The sequence below is a fragment of the Atractosteus spatula genome, chromosome 2, assembly GCF_055471065.1.
Source record: "Atractosteus spatula isolate fAtrSpa1 chromosome 2, fAtrSpa1.hap1, whole genome shotgun sequence".
Lineage (NCBI taxonomy): Eukaryota > Metazoa > Chordata > Actinopteri > Semionotiformes > Lepisosteidae > Atractosteus > Atractosteus spatula.
In genome coordinates this window covers 74,769,772-74,793,082 of record NC_142707.1, presented here as the reverse complement: position 1 = coordinate 74,793,082, position 23,311 = coordinate 74,769,772, and the positions used below count along the sequence as shown (strand labels likewise).

Here is a 23,311-nt window from a genome sequence, read left to right as displayed (position 1 = left end):
AAAAAAATAAGGCTACTGTAATGCAGTTGTTGTATTTACCAACATTGGATCTTCTGAACAGAATTACCCACGAAGAAACAACAACTTCAAGCCCTTAATCTTCTCCTGCTGCTTCTTCCAGAACCTAACAGGGGTACCTTAAAGGTAGGATCTAGGAAATTCCTTTAAATATTCCAGTTATTTCTTTCTTAGTTTGTCTCAAAATTTGTTGTCCAAGTCGTATGTTTGAAACAGACAAGTACATGTACACTAGCTTGTCCACCCATCGCAGGGCACACACAAACATCTGCACACTCACACCAGGGTCATTTTTCCCACAAGACAATCAACCTACTGCACAGTACCAGTGTGGAAACCCACACGAACACAGGGAGAATATACTGTACAAACTCCACAAACCTCATTTAGCACCCCAGGTCTGGACTTGAACCCTGGGCACCAGCACTGTGAGGCAACAACACTAAGCACAGCCCCACTGTGCTGCCTACACAAGCTTCTGCTGATTTTAATTTTGGTCATTACTCCCTGTGAAAGTGCTGCTGTGTTCACACCACTGCCCTCTGGTGTTGAGGCCAACAAGAGGAGTTTTAAGAATGAAGAAGTGCTGTGCCTTTGGACCAATAATTTGGATCTTGCCGAGAATCTGATAATCCTGAATAACAATTTCAGAACCTGATAATCCTGAATGTCTCAGTAACCCATAAATTCCATATTTGTTTTAATATCCATCCCCCTTTTAAGGTTTTCAAAACTGCACATCACTAAATGCAGTTTAATGATTTTAAAAATAGCAAACAGCAAATACTAAAAAAGGTTGCACCACAACACAGATGTGATCAGGATCGACATTGATGTGGATGGTGCAGACTATTATCTCCAACTGTGACTCGCTTGTGTTTCTGGTATAAAATTTTGCTGGCAAGTGCAGTCCATGTTTTCAATAAAGAAAACAACAGAAATGGCATGTGACACACCGCACACCACTCAGCGACATCTGCGGCTGTGCTGAAGCCATGCAGTATTGCACAAACCTCATGAAAGTGCAGAGGTTATCCAAAAACACTATTATTAACATCATTAAAGGAAGTTTTAGGTTTGTATTGCCAGTTGGTGGTAAATATCTAAGCCTTTGACATCACACGCACATAATAGTGGAATTGCATGTGATCTAACAGTTGCTGTGTTCAAAATCATTCACATACTGTATATGATTCAAAACGTAAAATGTTATTAAAAAGAGAGTGATAAACGTGTGAGGTGCCTCCACATTCTTTGTTCTTTATTTTTTTTCCAATTAGTCAAAAGCAAAAAATATTAAAGAGAAAATAAAACACTACATACATTTTACATGAACACTCTCTTAGTTCTCTTAGGACTTTGAAATATTTACGCATGAATGAATAGTCTAAAGAGAATGTGAAATTGTTTTTCCCAGAATGGCTCTCTCACTCTAGGTAATTATAGCGTTAAACAATGAGATATTGTTTTTTTTTGGTGTGCTATTGTCTGTCTCTTATATTCAAGGCACTGGTGGAATTTCTACAAAGAGTGATAAACAACAGAGAGAAGAATAAAATGACATCGAAAAATGTTGCTGTTGTAATGGCTCCCAATCTCTTCATGTGCAAGGGTGTGCGCTCCAAGGGCAGTGATCAACAGGAGTTTGCTGTGGCTACTGGGACAGCAAATATTATGTGGCTTCTCATAAGATACCAAAACGTTCTCTGGACGGTAAACAGCTTTTACCTTCTTACAATTGCTAACAAAGGGAATCTCTTCATTTTAACCAGTCAGTGTTTTTCTGAGATGAATTAACTGTTTTGTTATGCATTGCAATGATTTGATTGCAAGACATTGAGACTTATTTGAGGACTCTTGAATAACTGCAACAGGTGGGTGGATTTTTATGTTTACAGTGTTTTAGCCCTGAACCATTTTGTTCTTTGAATTAACTGAGCCTATACCACTTTATTAACAAAAATTCATACTGTAGTTCCCTTATTGTGTACCTCACTCAGATTAAAACGTGCCTATGAATGGATCAGTCTTCATAACTCCTTGATTTAAGGTGATTTCACATTCTAGTTCACCAGTGCATTGCAACAATAATGACAGCAAAGTGCAGTTAAAACAAGTGCATCACAACTTTTCCAAAATAATCACAACGATGGAATGAGTTAAAGAATTCGATGCAGATGTTTATGGAAAAAAAGTGAAATACACTAACACTACTAGCTATATTAATGTTGTAGTTATATTAATAATACTGTTAATGACATTCAAGAACTTATTTTTTTAGCTACCAAAACCCCTTTAGTTACAGTACATGATTCCATATGAATATTACTTATTAAGTGAATTTGAAGAAGTAGGACTACAGATTAAATGAAGCAAATGTTTTCACTAACATCTCATGCACTAGAACTGCCACCTACTGATCTTTCTTTGGCCAGTGAAGATTCTTTGGGCAGTGTGATGAATACAAAGTGCACAGCAAAGTCATCTTCCCACAGCGATGAGTTTTGATGAGCAATCTGAATGGCTGCATCAGTATATTGTGGTGCAGGAAGGCTCTTTAAAAAAAAACTTTTGATGAGGAACTATGGTGCTGATAGAAAAACGGCTGATCTGTCCTGTAAATATTTATATTTTGGCTTAATAAGATATTTCATGCTTATTTGGGAGTAGCCTACCTTCATGCTCACCTACAATAGAAAATAATTACATCTTCAGTTTTTTTAAGCTTAATAAAAACAGGACCTTAATAAACACATCGGATTAAAAATATGTTCCCTTCTGAATGTTAATGCGGTAGATTCTGGGACTGTTGCTTTTCAGTGTACTGCGTACTGTTGTCTTTTCAGATACCGAAGTTTATTGTCAGTCAAGTTAGGAAACAAAACATGGAAAACCAGAAGAAGATGACCAAAGACAGAGCTGTGAGGAAACTGCTTAAGAAAATGGCTTATGACCGTGAAAAAGCAGACAAACACGAGAAGAACTTAACAGAGGTGAGTACAGTTGGTGAAAACTGAGGGGCCTTGTAGACTCCAGCCCTTTTTCACAGTAAAAGGTTGTTTGTGTCATACTGTGTGTTGTGAAGATTATGACGGAAAGAATAAAACACATTGTATTCACTGCTTGATACCACAATATCTGTGGTCTAAATGCAACAAAGATTGAGACTTGTTTGTCCATGTTGTAAGAAACCAAAATACAAAGGTTATGGACCTTTTTCCTTTTATATAAAAACGTTCGCTCGATTATTTTTGCTAGTTAGTATGGATGGTATCAGCATCTCTAAAAAATAAATGATACATTGGACAGAAGGCTCAGAACATTTTCTAGTTTGATAGGAGACAGTTGCATTCAATATTTTAACACATTTGTAACTTTAATTGAGGTGTACTGTTCAGTGGACAGAGCAAAAAGGTTAGCATAAGCATTTGAAGTTTGTCTCAAATACTGTAACTGATAAGGAATGTGATGTTTCACAGCTGAAGGTAAAATGTATCGTACAGTATAACATGCTTTATTGAACATTTTTTTTGTTATTTTGATTTAATATCAACTTAAATATTAGACCCTTGACCTGTGAATGTAATGCTAGGGGAAGACAGAGTAAAGCCAAATTACAAGTTGGGTGGTATTATTGTTTCACAAGTTTTGTCATCGCCACCTAGTGGAAATATTTTGCAACACGATGACATTTTGCTCTCGTTTCAGGTTTATGCTCATTTCATCAATCATATAGTAAATTATATTATTTAATACCTTGTGTGGCTTGATTGTGGGTTTTCTGTGCATAAAGATGAACATATGACTTATTAATTTTGTTTACAAACGAAAATGTAATACACGCCTTATATTACCTAGTGGTTTTCTTAATCTTAAGATTACGTGGAAGGTGTATAGTTAAGGGGCTGTATTAAAATACAGAAAAGCCTATAATTCAAAATAATCATTGTTGCCTTTTCAGGAAATATAAGATTTAAAATAATTCCAGCATTATTTTGCATACATTTTTGTTAAATAAATGAATGCCCAGTTACTCTAATGTGCCCAATTACTGAAATATGTCTCAGAAAAAAAGGTATTAAAGAAATCACAGTACTGTTTTGGGTGTACATAGTCTTAATGTGCTAAGCCTTAGAACGAAATTTGATTTGGTAAGACATGCTTATTGAAATAAAAATGAATAACACTTGTCATTGCCCATTTTTGATTTTTTTTAGTCTGATTCTCTTCAAGGAGTTATAAGAGTACAGGCACCACAGTTCACCAAAGTCTCTATGGCCATACAACTAACAGAAGAGCTGAAGGCCAGCGATGTACTGGCCAGGTTTCTTAGCCAGGAAAGGTACGAAAAACGTTTAAATATGTTTTTTCTTAAAAACTGCTGTCCTAAGTGAAATATTTAAAGGGGTTGTTTTTTAATAAAGCTGTTAAAAATGAGACTGTCGTATAGAGAAGAGAGGTGTATATTTGCATTCAACATTTTTCATCAGTTTAGTCTGTTCTTTTCAATTCAGTGTTTAAATTTTATGTTGCCCTTCACAAAAATTTATCAGAGAGCATACTTGTGCATTAATCTGCATAAGTATATCGGAGTTAAAAGGGCAGACATTAAGCATGGAGAAAAGAAAAACAAAATCTCACAATGGAGGAAAACGATTCTCTTGGAGGTGATACAGTAGTTTCAGGGTTTGCCTCCATCAGATATTAAGTAATAGGAGTCAGCGTGGGCTGGCGGTTCAGGCTGTTCAGGTGTCCAGGCTGGTGTATTTGAAGACTGTGTCTAGTCAACCAGTATGGGTCAAGTATCTAGGTTTTGCCATTCTGAGCTAAACAATGATTTGGGTCCATCATACTTTTAAGACATTTATTGATTTCTTTGCATTCCTTATAGAGTAAGCATTTCACGTTGGAGATATTTCTGAGCTGGAGGAAGGACACTCAGAACATGTGTTATGTGTGTATTAATTAAAGTATCAGGATCGAAAGTAACATCAGTAGTTTTGTATTGATGCTTTTGTATTGATGACATAACCAGCTACATTGAGGGCAGACAAGGCCATTTTATCAAGATGTGTTTAAGGCCCCAGGATTAAGATCTCTTTTGTCAGAACTGACTGCAGTTTGTTGTCACACAGTTGTTAAGACCAGTGAGACACAATAATTTATGAATGCCATGTCACTCGCTATCATGTAACTATTATATACAGTACATACAGTTGCGTGTCATTACTATGGCATTGAACATTTGCATTGTCTCTATACAGTAGATAGTCTGTTAGCGGGAGCAGGATTAATGATAAAAGTAAATGCCCAAGAAAAGACTGCCACGGAATACTGCATTTTAGTTTAGGCAGGTTCAAGCATGTATTTAAAATCTGTGAGGCATGATTTAAACCATTGTACCGTACCAAATGCACAGGCACAGCTACTGTAAATCTAGAAGAGTTTCAGGGTGCTCTATCAATAGCTGATGATCAACAGTGTCAATCGCTGTGCTTAGATCTAAAAGAACAGGCTTAAAGGGGATCACAATGTCAGATTGTGTCAGAGGATAAGAGTGAATTGTTTACTACTTGAAGAGTCATTTCATAATTATTGATTGGAATGATTTTTTTATGCCAATCAATAATTATGTTTTTCAGAATTAGTGTGAGTGGTGAGAACTGAATACAGCTGAGTTGTACCCACTGTTTTATTTTTTTATGATAAAGAGATATTTGAGAGAGGCCTACAGTATAATTAACAGATGAACAAGATTGTATATCTCAAGTGGTGTTTTAACAAATGGAAAACTCAGTACCAGTGCCTGATTATTACTATAATTATATGCTTAAAAAGTATCTAATTTAATTTGCATAAACATTACTGCAAATACTGGAAGTTACAGTATATTGGTAGAAGGCTCTGTTTATTGGTTTATAAGTCTATTTGCTGTATTGAAAAGGAAGCAGGGGTTATTCTTGTTTTGTTCTTAGAGTGTGTTCTTTGGCAGTTCCCATGTGTCTAAAAGTGTCTAAAAATCAGTTAGCGGTGTTTCAGAACTTCAAAACCTTGAAATGTAAATTCAGTGACTTCAGAATGTAAAAGATATATAACTCCAAATTGTAAACGCCGTTTTCTTCTCATGATTTGCTGAAATCATATACAAGAAAGAAATTATGTCTTGAAACGGCATTTAATCAGAAATACACTTATTAGTACATTATGTTAAAGGGAATTAGGCACTCCGCCGTGACTCATACCTTGTGATATATCCGGAATCAGTGAAGTGAGGTTTCAGCGGCCTCTGCTGGGAAGAAACAGAACTACACCTAGGGTGCCAGCTAATGTGGTGGCAGAATGCCTGATATGTGCTTTTAAATACAGTAACTGTGAGTGGATATGATCCTTTTGTGACACTCCCATCAAGCCACAAAGACACCTTTTCAGATTTTCCAAACAAAAAAAAAGAATACAGAAGAAAGGAGGCCATTTCACATGAACTCTTTGGTTGCTGACTCATTGTTGAAATAAAAATTGTTTTTGTTAGGATTCCAGTAAATCAGCTTCCACAATATGAATAAATCATTCATTCCAGACATCGGAAGTGATTGGTGTAAAGATGTGGAAAGCCGAATATAATCACACAGATCAAAACTACAGTCGTGTTACAATAATAGTAGGAATACTGGGGTTGAGGGAGCATGGAAGTCATGCTGTTGAAGCCAGTACCCTGCTTTTTCACGATCCTCGGATCAATCAGCTACCCAATGGGCTGGATGGGTCCTGCAGTTTGTAACCATTCTTGTGATTTTATTGATATCTTTTTCAAATTTTCTATTTAACTTTGTTCTCTGCAGTGCTGTGTCCATAAAAAGAGAAGAACTGTCTTTGTATGAAATTGGAGGTAATATTGGTAAGTGTTTTTTGAGATTACATTGCTGTTTAAACAGTAATTAAATTTAAAAGGATAGTCCTCTCTGCTTTAATGTGCTTTAAATTTTTATACTGAAAACTTAAAGATCACTTTCTTGGGTATTGGCAGGAGAAGAATAGAGTAGTGGGGCGTTCTTCCTAGGGGCAGAGTAGTGTTTAACTACCTCAGTTTTCACACATCCTTGTAGGTAAAAGTACAGGGCTTGCTCCGTTTGTGTACAAGGACCCAAATAAACCTGGGACCCCAGCCACAAACAAATATCTTTATAATAACAATTTTGCAAAGTTCAACAAGAACAGAAACTGCTGATCGTTCTGTGTTTTATAGTAGGTGGCTCAGTGGTGAGCATTGCTGCCTCGCAGTGCTGGGGCCCTGGGTTCAATTCCACACCTGGAGTGTTGAGTTTGCATGTTCTCCCATTGTTCACATGGGTTTCCTCTGGGTGCTTCTACAGTCCAAGGGCACACTTAGCTTCTGGGAAAATAGGCCCTTGTGTGACGGTGTGCATGTCTGTGTTTGTATCCATGTGCGCTGTGTATGCTGCCTTGCTCCTTTTGCTTGTTGGGATAGGCTCCAGCTTACCATGACCTTCGGTTGGATGAAGTGGTTAGAAAATAGAGGGATGGATTTTACAGAGCAAACTATGGCTAGCCCAGTTGCCCATTTCCTAATGTGTTCTTGGTTTCATTCTAAACAGGGGAACGTTGCCTGGATGATGAAACCTACATGAAGGATCTGCTGCAGTTGAATCCCAGTGCCGAGTGGGTTATAAAGTCGCGCTCCCGTTAGGACCTCTTGCACACTCTTACTTTCTCTGGGGGTATTTCACAGGAAAAAGGGAAATGCCACTTCCTCAGAGGTAAAAGACAATCGAACAAGATCATTTTAGAACGTTAAAACCTCTGTTAAAAAATGTGATTTCGTGTAATGCGGTGGCTACGCCAATGTCAATCTAAAAACCAAGCCTATGCAAGAAAATGAAAGCATTCTCATTACAAAGCCTTTGCTTTAAGCTGAAAATAGCACTGTATAATAATGCACTTTTATTTATGAGTGCTTTTACCACTAAAGCCTGGATGCCGGTTATAGACTTTTTAAAAATGTCAGTGATGAGTATTATCCATGTAATGTGTTCATAGAGTACAAAGGCGAGAGAAATTCTGGCAGGTCAAGAACAAAATCTGTAAAATGCCATTAGCTTTGTACTGAATACATTTAAAATTGAAGCTGCACAGACAGGAAAATGCCACTTTTAGAATTCTAGTAATCTCTCTACTGGCACCTTTTATCAGAACGGCAGAATCTCTCTGTTAAAAATAAAGTCACTTTAACCTCACAACAACGTGACAGAGTTGTGTAGTACAAAAGGAGAACATGCTCTTTGTATCCAGGTGGATATAGCTGATACACAGGTGGAAGGAGTAGGGATAGAGAGACAAGTACACAGCCAAAATCCGGCAGTTTCTTCTAACATTTGCAAATGAACTTTAAGAAAAAGTCATGTCTGCCCTTGCGGAAGCCCTGCAAAGCTTTGAAATCAAATGAAAAATGTTTTTTGTAGGCTTATACAGTAAAGCCAATGCGTATTCAAAATGTTAAACAAACTTTGTCTTATTTTGAATGTAAAATCCCTTATACTACAGTGCCTTGAGGAGATTTTCACCACTTACCAATAATATCTCATTTTCATACAAATAACATATACCTGTATTTTCAAATTAACTTCTTTTTCTATTAAAAGCTGTAATGATAAAACTGAGCACTGTCGTTATGTGAAAGAGAATAAACAAAACCAAAACATGCAAACAAATTATCCAGATTTAATTTATTGATTGCATAAATATTCAGATCCCCAAGTCTGCGCTGGGAGCAGTGAGTGTTCGACGAGATCTCTGCCAGCACCACACAGTGGGATGGTATAATTGTTGCCTATCCTTCCTGGCAACATTGCTCCAGTTATAGCGGGTTTGTTGAGGATTGTTGATTGACTGCAGTTTTGGAGTCTTGCCAGAAATGTGACATTCGCGTCAGGAGCTAGATGGCCACTCAAGGACATTTGCTTTGTTCCTGCCACGGCCCTGCTTTGCCTTGTGCTTGGGGTCATTGTTATGCGGATACATTGTCAACACAGTTCTAGATTCTTGACTGACTCAAGCAGGTTTTCCTCCAGGATATGTCTGTACTATGCACTAGCCATTTTCTTTTCAAACCTGACAGTCTTTCCAGTCCCTACCGATATGAGAAGTATCCCAATAAGATACTGTAAGGCTAATACTTGCTTGGTTATATTCTTTGTTGGGCTTAGTACTAGAAACACGCTTCTGTCTTCATATATCGAGTCTGTAGTATTTATACGTGCTTGGTTACAAACTCTTTAACAGTAATCGCTTCTTTCTTATCACTTGGCCACATTAATCAGTTTTCTGTAGGGACAGCATTATTGTCCATGTACTGAGTGAATATTGAATGAATTTCAATGTTGCTGATCTTGTAATCTTCTAATTATCTTCGCGTTTCAACGACTTTTGGGCTGATTTGTTTCTAAACCTGTTTGGCCTTCGTAGTTGGTGTGTCACATAACAATGTTCGTTGTGGCTTGAAATTACATATCCAAACTGAGGGATCTTCAAGAGAAAGATACAGTTACTCTTTAGACAAGTTAAATCACATTGATTGCATACAGACAGAAACCACACTAATTATGTGACTTCTTAAAATAATCTTTTCTATGTTTCTCTAAAAATCAATTTTGTTTACATATCATTAGCATTTTTAGCCTTATTAGTCTGGAAGAGATTGGGTCTGTTGTTTTTGATTGAATTAGACTGATTCTGAATGTAAATTCCTATAGGTCAGTGTCCTGAATGCAAACACAGAAACAATCTGGAAATGTGTGTGTGTGTGGGGGGGGGGTTGTCAATATTTTTTAGGGCACCTTAAATCTATCTAAGATATCTAACCTTGATCTATTACAAAGCACATGAATGTTTAGTATATTACATTTTAATTACTTGATATTTACACTAAAATACAGTAACATAGCAATGATAGAAAACATTGAGATAAAAATTAATTTTATTGCATCAAAAGTAATATGAATGATAATTCGTATATTTAATGTCATGTTTTAATAATCTCTCAGCTCTTACATTTTTATAGACTTAAAGATGATCAGGAATTGTTTTGCCTGTTAAGTGTAACATTACACAAAAGCGAGGAATGTTTTGTACTTGGGGCACAACAGAACAAATTGTGGATGTTGGAACGAGTTATGAAGCAAAGATTCTGTGGAAACGTTTAGGGTGCTGCTTTAATTTTCTCCTTTCATTACTGCTGGACTGTATGTTATATAATGTTAACATATTTCATGTTTTTTTTTCTCATTGAGTTTGTGTTTTGGAATATAAACATATGTTCTGAAAGCTAATTGGACTGTTATGTCATACTGTATGAAGAAATGTTTAGGTTTTTTTTTAATGTACAAAACTGAGCCTGCAATGAACATATCTTTATGACTTATTATTCTGCTGTTGATGGGAGCTGCAGAAATGCTCATGTATTTTGTAAATCACTACATATTAAGAACATAGTTGTGCTCATTTAATTAACATTCACTGCCACATTACTTGGAATACCAATATTGCGTATTCCTCACTGTAATCACTAGATTCACTTAATAGCTTTGCCATACTGAACAGACCACTCTCTAATGTACTGTACTACACCCATCAATGTCTTAAGAGTGTTGGCAACACAGGGTATCCTCCTTTAACTGAAGAGGGGGCTAGTGTGTCTGTTACCTGACATTTAAACTTGTCAGGAAACAGACATCCCTCATGTATTGGATGTCTGTTAACTGACATGTGGGAAAATGCATGTTAAACATGTTGCTTTCTCTGAATAAACTTAGTTTCTTATAATTAAATGAAAGAATACACAATATTTTTTTCTCTCGCTAGCCCTATCCACAATGTTTCCCAAGATTATATTTATAAGCAATAGTTGGGCATATTTTGTGAAGTTACTCTTATCTGTTCATCTTCTCTTTACAGCTTATATTCACATTGTTTTCCTCATGCTAATTATTCAAGCACTGTATCCCCTGCATCACAGAAGAAAAGTACCATGGGGGTAGTTAATTAATCTTCGATACCCATTCCCAAAACACAGACTCAGCATGGTGTTGACAGAATGCAGAAATTGGATTTTAACTACTTTATCAGATAATTCCACAAACTTTATGAAAAAGGAGGTTGTGCATGTGCAAGACATAATACCTAAGAGTAATTTAAGATTTTGATGTGAAAAAGTATGAATGTATTTGTGAATTTGTTTTTAAAAAGCACAGTATGCAGTAACAAAGTTTCCATTTTAAAAAATAAAAGATAAAAGAGTGCATTTAAAATTTTTCAATTACACATTTTGCTAGAGTGTCTGCCAACATATCTTTTGAAAGTGTGGAAAATCATTCTTATAAAAATGTAAAGATTATTAGTTGAATAATACATAATGTGTCCTTTTGTACTAATTTTAGATCTGTTCAAATATGATAGCTATAACTACTAAAAAGAATGAATTTGATCTATAAATAAAACAGTTATTCCCATATTATCTTTTGTGTTTTCAACATTTATGGAAAAAATGCCTCAGAACGAATAATGTTCAGTGTTCAGTCAGTTTTCAGAGTGGTGGTAGCATTGTTAGGAGACTACCCTGTGTTCTGCAAAGAAGATTTTCTAACTTTATATAATAATTTGAACTGTAGAACATTTCTAAAAGGAATTGCATATCTTGCAGTTTCATGTTTGTAACAACTTTTATTAAGGCCATTTAATCGGAAACATAAAATTAATAGTGTGTCTACTTATAGTCCATTCTGTTGATTTAATTTATGTGACCAATTATACTGGTTTGGAGAGATTTATTAATTCTGTGTGCAGATACTGTGCTTTGCTTCCTACTAGGACAATTCTCTAACAGTGCCAGTACCACCTCATTTAGAAGAAATCTAAAATGCTGCATTCTGTAAATTACCTGCAGTTATACAGTAGCATATACAAAAACTCTCAGACATTAGTTACATTGATGAATAAAAGCCTTTTTTGCAATTGCTCACATTGTGTGGCATGGCAGTTGAATTTGTTGTTTTACTTAATGATAATCACTAATACTAAAGTTCTTGGTAATTTTGATTTATTTTATATCTGTATAGATTAATACTTTACAAAACTAGAATTGTAGAGGTTGATTTTTTTTTCTGAGGTGAAAATGTTTTGGGAAGATATACAAAGCAGTTGGTTTATATCTAACGAACTCTGTACCAGCAATAACTACCAGTGCTGTACATGTACTGTACATACTGTACAGAGACCATGGAATATTTCCTTGACCTGAAAATAGGCAAGTCTGAAGGAAACATATTACATGATAGGCACAGCTGCACATGTGTATTATCCAGCAGTTCAATAAATTATTGTACTGCAAGTGCAATTACACTGAAATTACACTCCAATGTGCCTCTTTAATTCTGACTGTACTACATGTGTGAAAATATAACTTACTGTTAAATGTTACTATGATTTTTTTTTAATTCCTGAAGAGTTTAGTAACATTCAACACAAAGGAAGTCTTCCCCTAGGTTCATTTACATAAAACATTGTGTGCATAAAACACAAGCTCTGCATATACAGTACAACATATGTTAAAGAGTCTACATCAATAGAATGTGTTTTCTGTTCTGGTATGATTGCATGCAGGCATCTAAAGCTTTTCTGTAATCCTGAAATGGCACTTCAGCGCAGAGTGGGGCAGACAGCGTCCCTTTCCTCACCAGCCCACACAACTCAGACACCATGGTCTGTAGTTTGATCACCTCTGCAAGAAAGAAAAAAATATATATATATTTCACAGTTCATCAAGGACTCTGAGGTAATTCATCTGTATCCTGGGACACATTAAAGACACTGAAAAGAATACTGGAACACACAGTGTACAAGTACCAGGTGTCTCTTGGTATAAATATGGAATTATGTGTATCTGCTAGTATTTGTTTGAACATATTCTATGAATTGTACAATGCCACTAAACTGCGCTACAGCCCAGATTGTAACAGGCTAATGACAGAGCCCCGATTCAGACCTGGGCTCTCTAGACTAAAGCGCCTCTCCTTTACTCCATGTGACATCTTTCTGGTCACCTTTTTTTAAACATCACAGATTTGCACGCACACCTGACGCCAGTGTAAAGCTTTGCTTAATTTATCTTTCGAACACATTTTACCTTGTTTATTGTTTCTTTTCCACTGCGTCATCCAGAATCCTCGGACTGCGATGTTTTTGAATATGAGGGCTTTCTTTTGAAAAGACAAACACACAACTTGCCATCAAAGTTTTAAAAAATCTGTGTGTGATTTCCTTAGGAACCTGTCATGTAATGAACTCATGGTTTTTATGATTTAATTTGTATTCTTTTTAATTTTAGAGTTATAACTTACAGCTGGAAGTGGAATTGGTTTCTTTGCCATGCCGCCATAAGTCACTAGTGTTCCCCCATGGCTGTAATAAAGAAGACCAGGTATGCTTAAAGACAAGAGAAAGCATCTCAGTCAGGGCTGTGAAGATTACAGATCTCTCCCAGCCCATTGTTTTTCATTTCACCTCCGACGGCCATGATCACACTAATCTCTCCATCTGTGTTCTCAAAGATGGTTTTCCTAACTCATACAGTACATCAGAAAGACTACAGAAACCAAAATTATCCTGCAGCTAGGATCACGCCTTCCCCCCTTCTCTTAACGACAGACTACTTTTCTTCTAAATTCTCTCTATTCATTGTAGGTTTCATTTCACACCTCCCTACACCTATTCTGACTTCACACCTCCTGATTGGCCTCTCTGTCAGTCCCCTGCTCCCACCCCTCGCTCCTCCTCTCTCCCAGCTTTTGTTCTCCCACTACATTACCTTTGCTTACTGCCCTGTCTTTCTCACACCTGAAGAAGGCTCCACGGCCGAAACATTGTGTTTTCCTTCTTCTCTTTTCAGCATGAAATAAACCCGTTACTTGTTCCTTTGCAGCCTACGCATGCTGACGCAGCTACCCACCTGAACTATCTCAGAACTACAGTATATTTAATGATTTTTTTCAAAGGCAAGCTGTTTTATTAAGTGTTTTAACAGTAATGCATGAATTTACAGTCTAAATTTAGCTTTTAAAGAATATCTTACACCTACATTATGTTCCAGATGTCACTATAACAAGTGTTTATATACCAAAAATGAGTAATTTTGCTTTTTTTTAAAATGTGTGATTTCTTCAGAATTGCATATTTGCAATTGTTTCTAAAGTGCACATTAAACAGCAGACTCCTTGTATTAGTAGGGTAAGGGCCGGTGGACATCTGTTCAGATGAGGAGCTCATACAGTACTCCTCTGTCTTGTTAATAACCATGTCTTTCTGTAAGATACACTAAATCTGTGTTTTAATTCTTGAGCTAACTGGTCCATCCACTGGGCTCAGATTCAATAGGCCAATGTGCTTTTTGGACAGCGATCAAGGAAACCCTTACATCAGTTCTGCAACACCACTGATGATCATATTCATGGACAATTCAAATATAGAATTTTTAAAAACTGGATTTTTGTTTGTACCTAGGCTTCAAGGATTGGTAAATCTTTATACAAGAAAAATTAAACTAACTATCAATAGAATAGTCCATCCATTTTCTAACCGCTTCTTCCAGTTCAGGGGCATGGGGGAGACGGAGGCTATTCGTACAAGCCACAGGCGCAAGGCAGGGTACACCCAGGACAGGATGCCAGTCCAGCACAGGGTAGATACCGACATGGACCCACACTCGCACCCAGGCCAGTTTTCCAGAAGCCAATGAACCTACCAGCAATGTTGGAGTGTGGGAGGAAACCCATGTGAACATGGGGAGAACATACAAACATGCCCAGAATTTATCCCGGGACCCCAACACTGTGAGGCAGCAACTCTAACCTCTGCACCAGCGTGCCACCATTTCAGTTGAATGAATCGCATGTAATCCAATGCTTACTCTAGATGAGTGAGGAGATCTCCGGCACTGCATCCACCCACACAGTTCAAACCCAGTTTAGGCCTGGGGACTCTCTGAAAAGACCAAAAAACAATTTCAATATATATCATTGCAATAATTAAGAAAAGTGTTTTGTCACACAGCAGAACCAGGGATTTACTTCATGATTTTTATCACACCATTTCTAATATCACTGAATTCGGAATGATTTCCCCATTATTCTTAACAGTACATGTACCCTCCGTCTAATAACTCGGTCCACTTTGTGCTATAAAGAGCCACAGAGTGCAGAGTTCCACTTGGCAGATGCAGGATACAAAGACTACATTCTGGACAAGTGCAGATTAATTGCAGGGCACACATACTGTACAGGGGGACAATCCGGAGACAACTGTGACCCTACCTGCCTGTCTTTGGAGGGTGGAAGGAAGCTAGACTACACAGAGGAAGCCCATGCGAGTATGAGGGGTGGAGTTCACACAAGTTTCACACAGAAGATGCCAGAGCCTGCAAACGAATCCAGGACCCAAGAGCCATGGATCATCAGCACTGCCACACCACTGTGCCGCTCCTATTACAAGTGCCATGACATTGCAAACAGTTGTCACAGATGACTTGACTTGTAAGAAAAACAAAACAATCTTTCACTTTCTATTCACCATCCCCTCTAATTGTGAAACTGACTAGTTTTTTTTACACTTGTACTGTATACAGTACCGATACTGATGCTGTATTTTGAACTCGAGGGGGGCAGCAAGAAATGTTTCTTTAAAGATGAAGAGATACTGCTGTCTCCAGTCGAATGCCATTAAAGTCGGGTGCTATTTTAAAAATATTCTATTTTTAGCATTTTTCTTATTTCTCACCTGAAATATTTGGTCCATATCTGAACTTTTCAGACTTTCTTCAGAGATTACATAGTCCGCCCCAATAGACTGTAGGCTTTCCACCAGTTCCCCTCGGTTAGATCTGTGAAAAAGAAAATTATGTGTTTATCTTAAAGATAACTTTAGAAAATAAACAAAATTTATATTCTATTTCAAATATAAATCAAAAAATGAATTTATTCTGTGTATGTTTCAATAGTTCAAAGTGTGCCCCCACTCTGGAATTTGGAATTATTTTCAATATTGGGTCATTTGCCCATTCTTTACATTAAAATCTTTAGTCTGTGACCTTTAACGCTTTCTTGGAGAATTTGAGTATTTGAAATTGACTGTGAATATGCAGGGAAAGACCATACAGTATGTGCAGTAATTATTGACATATTTCAACTTCATGTGCCCAACAAATTGAAACAAGTTTCTTGACGATTTTTTTCAGACTGTTCAAATTTATATATGTTATAGAATGTGAAATCAAGGAAATCTAGGAAATGTGTGAAATCCATGGTTATTTACTGTAGTCATTTCTCCAGTTCTATACTCTCACGGCAACAAATACTGTATACAGTACAGTGCAGTATACTATAAAGCATGTTACTCCTACCTGTCTCGTATTACGTTGATGCTCTTTACTCCCATGGCAGCTGAAATCTGAATTACTGCTTGTCCAACTGCACTGTTGGCACCATTTTGAATGACTGTCTCACCTAAAGACAAATTTCATTGATGAGCAGAAAGGAGATAAACCCTGTCTATCAGAATACACAATTATTATGAACTCACCAGGCTGCAGGTGCTCAAAGTCATGTAACATCCTATAAGCAGTGCATGGATTTACACCAATCGTTGCAGCGCACAGCAATGGAATATCCTTGGGAATCTTAATAAGGTCACACTCATCACATACTGCTTCTGTTCTCCATGTGCCTGCAGGAGGAAATTAATGCCAGAGTGGATTCACTGTTAGAACAATTTAATCGATCACAGAAATGACTTTTAACATGATCACGGAATGAAATTAAAATATATGTTTGCTATAATAATATTATGAATTATAAATATCAAAGATCAATTGATTTTCCCCCCCCCAAAACAATACACATACCGTATGTTTAGCTTATGGAGTAGCTAGCTGACCAGAGGTCTCTTATATTTTTTTGTATAACTATCTGGTTTCACAGCTTATTTAAAAATACTGAGTTCTATTACGTCCTATGGTAATATTAATTTTATCACAGGTTTTCAGCTTTTTAGCAGGGAATGTAAATGAAGCTTGAATATTTAGCTGAATATGTAGACTGCTATTAAGTAAATAAAACACCATTAACATTAACAGAAACCACAAAAGCTCTAGTGCTGATTTATTTTCAGCAGTCTCTCAGTCCAGGAAAATAATATTAATTATTTCTTGACCTAATCAATGTAAGGATGAATATTTCATCATCTTCAAACGATAACATTGGAAAAATCACATAGATTAATGTTAATGTTGGTAGCATTGTAACCCTATTTAAATCTTAAACCTAATGAAGATGGATCCCAGAGGCAGTACACAGTTAAATGAGAGCAATGAACCCTAAACAAAACCCTTTAGGATACCTTAATAGAGTTCTTTGGTATTCTGACCTCTGTTTATGCTTTCCAAGATAATTCAGAATATTAAAGGGTACAGTACATCCATTCCAGGAGAACATTGACCCTGACTACCATTTTGGGGGTGGAGGTGGAAAGGGTTTCAATTACTGTATGTAAAACCAAACAATTTCTACGGAAGCCGATTAGCACCATGGAGGAAAAAGAAAATCTAATTTCTAAATAAGATAGTTGTTTCCTTTACTCAATAAAAGTACATTTTCACATCAGTTTGGGAATTATAGGAAACAATCGTTACTTTGTCTGTTTGACAGTTTTATTTTGTTTATATTTTAATCATTTGGATTAACTTCTGTAGGTTTGTAGCACCATAAAGTATACTCCTGAAATAACAGGCAGCTACAGTTACAGAAGTTGTGTTTTAGTGAAAACTCCACTCCCCCTTCTCAACTCTATTAGCATGTGTTCACAGGAAAGACTGAGAAAAGAGTAGGATTCATACCAAAACCTGCGTCTACAGGAATCACCCAGTCTCCAGGTCTGAAAGCTGTTACATTAGTGCCAATTTCAACAACTTCCCCAACCCCTTCGTTGCCTCCAATGGCTGGGAAAGGTGGAAGGATGGGATAGGTGCCTGTCAGATAAAAACACATGGTGGTGTTAAGGTACACGTCTCCAGGTGGTTTAATTTAATTCATCTTCTTGATCAACATGTTTCGGCTGGAAGTGGTTTATTTTTCTCAGTTGTGAGATCAGGCTGTGGTATGTCTTTATTGTAAATATTTTTTTTCTGCACCAGGAAAAGCAGACTGGAAATGAATGGATATTTCTGTTATGTCTCATCTTTTCCCTGTTTTTCAAAAAATATTCTGCAGAATGACATTTAGATTTTATTTTGTTTGGTTATCAACAATTGAATAGACCTTCTACTAGAAAAATAATTCCACAGTAAAACTGAAGGGCTAATGGCCAAACATTTTTACTTATTTGCTCAAACATTTAGCATCTCATAGCTAAAGGGTTCAACGGTTGAATTTCTAATCTATGTACAGTATGTAGACTATCAAACAAAGGACATTGAGGCTAATATATTTGCTGCACGTCAGCTCCTCTAGTCTGTGAAGGCCAGAGTGCTTTAAAGGAACATCTTTATATACTGTTGTGCCTTTCATTACGCATCGTCTCAAGGCATTTGGCAATAAAGCAAAAGCTTCAGAAACACATGAATGCACACTTAAATACAATAAACAGAATTAAAAGGTAGCGCAATTTCATAGTGCTGACTAAGTGATATAGTACAGTGCCTTCAGAAAGTATTCACCCTCTTGAAAAAGAGCAATTATTGTGTTATGACCAGATGTTTTTAATGCATTGAACTTGCTTTTTTCCCTTAATTCACACAATTTATACAACACTTTAAAAGGCCAAAAACTATCCTTCTTTCCATTTCCTAATGATGGATCTGGCTGTGCTCCTGGAACATTCAACGCCACAGATACTGTATGCTTTATACCCGTCTCCAGATCTATGCCTCTTCACAGATCTATCACAGAGATGAACACACAGCTCCTTGGTCTACATGGAAGAGTATCTGCTCTGACCTTATATACTGTAGGCTGTACATGTAAAACATTTCCAGACCCTTTTGTTCCATTTTGACATTCTAAATTAATTGGTGCAGATTAGTGACCAAAAATCCCATATACAGTAAATGTGTTTCTATTTCAGTTTAAATCATAACAATTTATGAAAAAATCCAAGAGGGGTGAATCTTGAATCTTTATACTGTCTGAAGACAATAAAATTGGTTGAGGAAGAATTCCACAGCCTTGGAAAAGAGAACAGAAAACATGTCTCCAGGGGTTTAGAGCCTTAATCAAGTACAAATGAAATGTAAGTGTATAAAGAGATTACAGTGCATTGATGTAGTCAGGAGACAAACTGTTCAAGCTCTTCATGTTGTGCAGTAGTACTGTATGTATTTTGAATTTTGATTTTGTATGAATTTGAATTTTATTCTGAAACCCCCAGGGAGCCTTACAGAAAAGTTAAAACAAGAGAAATCTGCTCATGTGTTCTAGTTTTGGTTAAGAACCGAGCATCTGTGCTCTGAACATATTGCAATTTGTTAAGAACACATTTGGATATGCAAGCAAGAACAGTATGACAATAATTGAGGCTGGAAAGAAAACAAATGGTTATGCATCAGTTTCTCCGAATCAGATTGGGAGAGAGAAGAATGGTTATGAACAATGTTATTAAGATAAAGTCACCTTCACTATGTTGCGAACATAAGGTACAAGCGAAAGACTTGAATCAGAGTAAACCAGGGTTGCCAACCTGATTACTTGCTCTGACTCAAATACAGTACATAAAGTGGGGCTGATAAGGAGAGACAATCAACATAACACTGGCCTTGTTAGAGCTCAGATGCAGGAAAAGTTTTTGCACCCTTTTATTATCATTATCTAAACAGTACCTGTATGTCAAGTTATACTGTAGAGCAAGGTTTCATATGAACATTCATTTGGGTGTCATTAGCATAGAAATAAAAACTAACTTTAAAATGGACGAAACTTACAAGAAGGAACAATACCTAACTTTTTTTTAATCCGTTACTTAAGATTTTAAATGACAAAACAGTTACAGTAATGCCAGTAATCATCAAGATGGTATGATTTAAAAATACAAAGGTAGTTCTGAGGTCCAGTAAGAGAAGAATATATAACAAACCAAAGTCATCAGTCAGCAGTAAATCATTAGTAAACTCATGAAGAGCTGTTTCAGAACTACAAGAGGCATCAATCTGTGAACCAAGTCTGAAATGCTTCGAGCATCTTATTTGTAGATACTGTAAGTGATATTTAACTGAACAGCAACTCTTCTGTAACTTTTTCTAAAAATGGATGTTGGAAGATTATTACTACACTGGCTTAAACCTAAATTCTACTTTTCAAACACAGGTTTAATACAGTAACTTCAAGTTAAAGGCCTAAAAGAAGCTTTTAATTGTTCATTGATGAAATGTGTGACAATGAGACAGTAATTACAAAACGTATTGCAAGACAGAGGGAGTAGGATTCAAAACACATGTGGTTAAATGGTAAAGACCTAAAAGACCATTTATATGCATATTAAAATAATTAGATCAATACAATAATTATGATCATACAGTAAATTACATGAACATCTTAAGGCCTTGAGGTGGCCTCCCTTACTGTAAGATATTAATAGCCTCCAGGAGTTTCTTTACTGTTTGTTCATTCCTGTTTTATTTTTTCAATCAAGCTTATTAATTCATACTACAGTACATACAATTTTATTTTGCTCCTGATAAGGTGAAAACTTGGGAAAGAAAGTTATAAAATTAAAAAAAAAACTGGAGAATTCCTCCTAGGCCACTTTTGTCAATGTGTAATAAGTTAAATGAACAAAAGTATTGTTTCTCAGGCAAAGAGAAAAGAAAACAAAACTAAAGAAGTTTTAAACAGTAAATACTCCTGCTTGAATCTCATTTACTTAAATAGACAATAAAAAACAAATTGTTCAAGCAAGTTGGTTTGTCTAGATTAGTGTTCTTGAGTCACTATCAGCCAATGAAATATGTGTTTTCATTAGTACATTCATTTTGAGGGTTAATTTGTTTTAAGTGGTTGTGCAACTGAAATGTAAAACTTATAAGAGAACACCAATATTTTTATTGCACATAAATGACCTTTTAAAAAATGCTACTGCTAAACATGGAAACTGGTTAAAATTCTATCACAGAATAATGTGCATAAAATTATTTTATTTTCCTTCATTGTCTCGGTGTTTCATTGTGTTATTGTGGTTTTGGTTGTGTAATGTACCATGCATGTCATTTCTTCTTTTCACAGCTGACAATCATTTTAAAGTTTCGTAATTGTTTCATTTAAGACTTACATTTTTTGTTATTTTATTGCTGTGACATTAAAGGAACAACTTAGTTAAGGATACACTTGATATGGACAAACATGCACATATAAAATATTGTACCTTGAAGCATGTTAATATCTGCTGGGTTAACAGGTGCAGCCAGCATCTTCAGTCTAACGTCAGTGTCTCCAACATTACGTAATGTTATTTTCTCCATTCTTAAGAGGGAAGAAAACTTTGCATGAGATCTTACTGTGCAGGATAAGTTATAACTGTATTTTGTAGCTTACTGTTTCTCATTGTTAATTACCACAGTCTGTTAGTTTTATAATTTCTCACACTTCTTTTTTTACTGGTTGCTGAGATTTTGGTGCTGTTGTTTTCATAGTTTTGTTAACAAGTTCAACAAGTAATTTAAACAAATTTTAAAATCCACCTTCATACTGTATACAGCTGTAATACTGAACACATATTCTTTGAATTATCATACATGCCTTTGTTCTATAGGTCTTATAAAATGTATCACTGGTTTTAAAATAGAAAACATGATACACTGTTAAGGGTACTTAAAGCAGCACTTCAAACAACCATACAGTAGCAAGCAGCGTAACCTCATGTTCATCATTCGCCTGTGTACTGTAGGTGATTGCCTGTAAAATAGTGTATATACTGTATGTGGCAAGTATTAGAGACTGTAATGCCTATTAAGAATATTTGGCTCAAAATAGTGTAGAAATGCAGTACATTCCGATTTTATTAATTTAAAATGTGATATGTTTAACTCCACATCGCAAACAAAAATAAAATCCTTCATATTTCAACAAGAATGAAAGTCGTGAATGCCTTACCTTATCACATCACTTTTTGCTCCGTGCTTTCTGTAAACCAGGGCTCTGCAAGAATGCACAGATCTTACAGTTATAGGCAGCTTAGCTGTGTTGAGGGTTTGGTTTACCCTTGCCCGACGCCCAGAGCCCAGTAGAAAAGGCCGACTAAGACAGTAAATTCCTTTCCTCATATTTGTTTCCTCATATACTGTAAGTGAATCTCTTGTGCTCTACTCGTAGAAGTCGTGTTCTTACTTCTCATGCTTGGGCTATTACAACACATTTATAGGAGAAGAGGGCAGGGTTTGGAAAGTAAATTATAATGCTTCCTCCTTTTCCTATAAATGGGGATGATCTTTAAAAAAATTTGGACAATACAATTTGGAAACGTACACTGACTTGATTTAAATAGTGTCGTACAATGTAGGGAGTGTCTGGTGTGGGGAGCGGAGCCCCGGATTAAGGAAGACGCGTTGCCGTGAAAACCTCAGCTGACGTGATTAAGTGAATGAACAGCAGGGGTAGAAGTGGTTTAAAGGGGGGAAAGATGTAGCAGTAGCTTGGCCATGCTGTCGCTGCAGTGGTGAGAGGACAAATGCGGAGGCTCTGTTGTGGGAGAGCCGGGCTGAAGCAGGTAGCGGGTGTGAGCGGGTGTGAGACGCTACTAGTCGGGGCGATGTTAGAAGGGCGTGTCGCCATGTACAGTATGAGTGAGCAAAGACTTGACTAGTCGCTGTAGTAACCCCGTGAGGGGGTAGAGAAGAACGACAATCCCGAAGAGGGTTGTGAGAGGAATAGCCTGCGAGGAAGAGTGAAAACGTCAGTCTGTGAGGAGACTGACAAAAAAACAGAGCTTTATGAGATCGTTGAAAGATTTAAAGGGACAGCATCGTGCTACAGTAGGTTGTGAGTGCAGGACTACTGGTGTCTGCTGTATGAGTGAGTTGTGAGTTAGTGTGTGGACCAGAGTGGGTTGTGTGGTAGAGGGACCCTCCCCCTGGCAATGCATGGCATCGGGGAAGCGACTGGGGTCTATCTAGCTGCACCCTCTGGGAGATAGTGCAGTGGTGGCTGGGCACGTTGAGGTGCACTGGCAGCTGTGTAGATGTAACACAGTG

At 36.7% G+C, this 23,311-nt stretch overlaps 2 protein-coding genes across 4 annotated transcripts in view; one reads left to right on the top strand and one right to left on the bottom strand.

Moving 5' to 3' along the window:
* The window catches only part of arhgap18 (Rho GTPase activating protein 18), a 32,910-nt gene extending 24,221 nt beyond the window's left edge, over positions 1–8,689 (top strand). For 2 of the 3 annotated variants that reach the window (XM_088934413.1, XM_088934403.1), the window contains 6 exons: positions 62–144; positions 1,525–1,731; positions 2,865–3,011; positions 4,236–4,360; positions 6,858–6,913; positions 7,632–8,689. In XM_088934413.1, coding sequence (XP_088790539.1) covers positions 62–144; positions 1,525–1,731; positions 2,865–3,011; positions 4,236–4,360; positions 6,858–6,913; positions 7,632–7,723 — 710 coding nt within the window. In that variant the 3' untranslated portion in view covers positions 7,724–8,689. The remainder of the gene's footprint in view (positions 1–61; positions 145–1,524; positions 1,732–2,864; positions 3,012–4,235; positions 4,361–6,857; positions 6,914–7,631) is intronic. The other variant, XM_088934423.1, reaches the window with a different exon arrangement.
* A 1,232-nt stretch (positions 8,690–9,921) lies between these two features.
* On the bottom strand, positions 9,922–22,434 carry LOC148840294 (enoyl-[acyl-carrier-protein] reductase, mitochondrial). Its single transcript, XM_088934433.1, has 10 exons — positions 22,215–22,434; positions 21,487–21,584; positions 17,972–18,103; positions 16,660–16,803; positions 16,481–16,583; positions 15,859–15,961; positions 14,993–15,066; positions 13,428–13,488; positions 13,214–13,286; positions 9,922–12,808 (listed from the first exon to the last, which is right to left on the bottom strand). Exons 1-10 carry the CDS (start codon positions 22,382–22,384, stop codon positions 12,645–12,647), a joined length of 1,122 nt encoding a protein of 373 aa, XP_088790559.1. The 5' UTR covers positions 22,385–22,434; the 3' UTR covers positions 9,922–12,644.
* Positions 22,435–23,311: the final 877 nt, after the last annotated feature.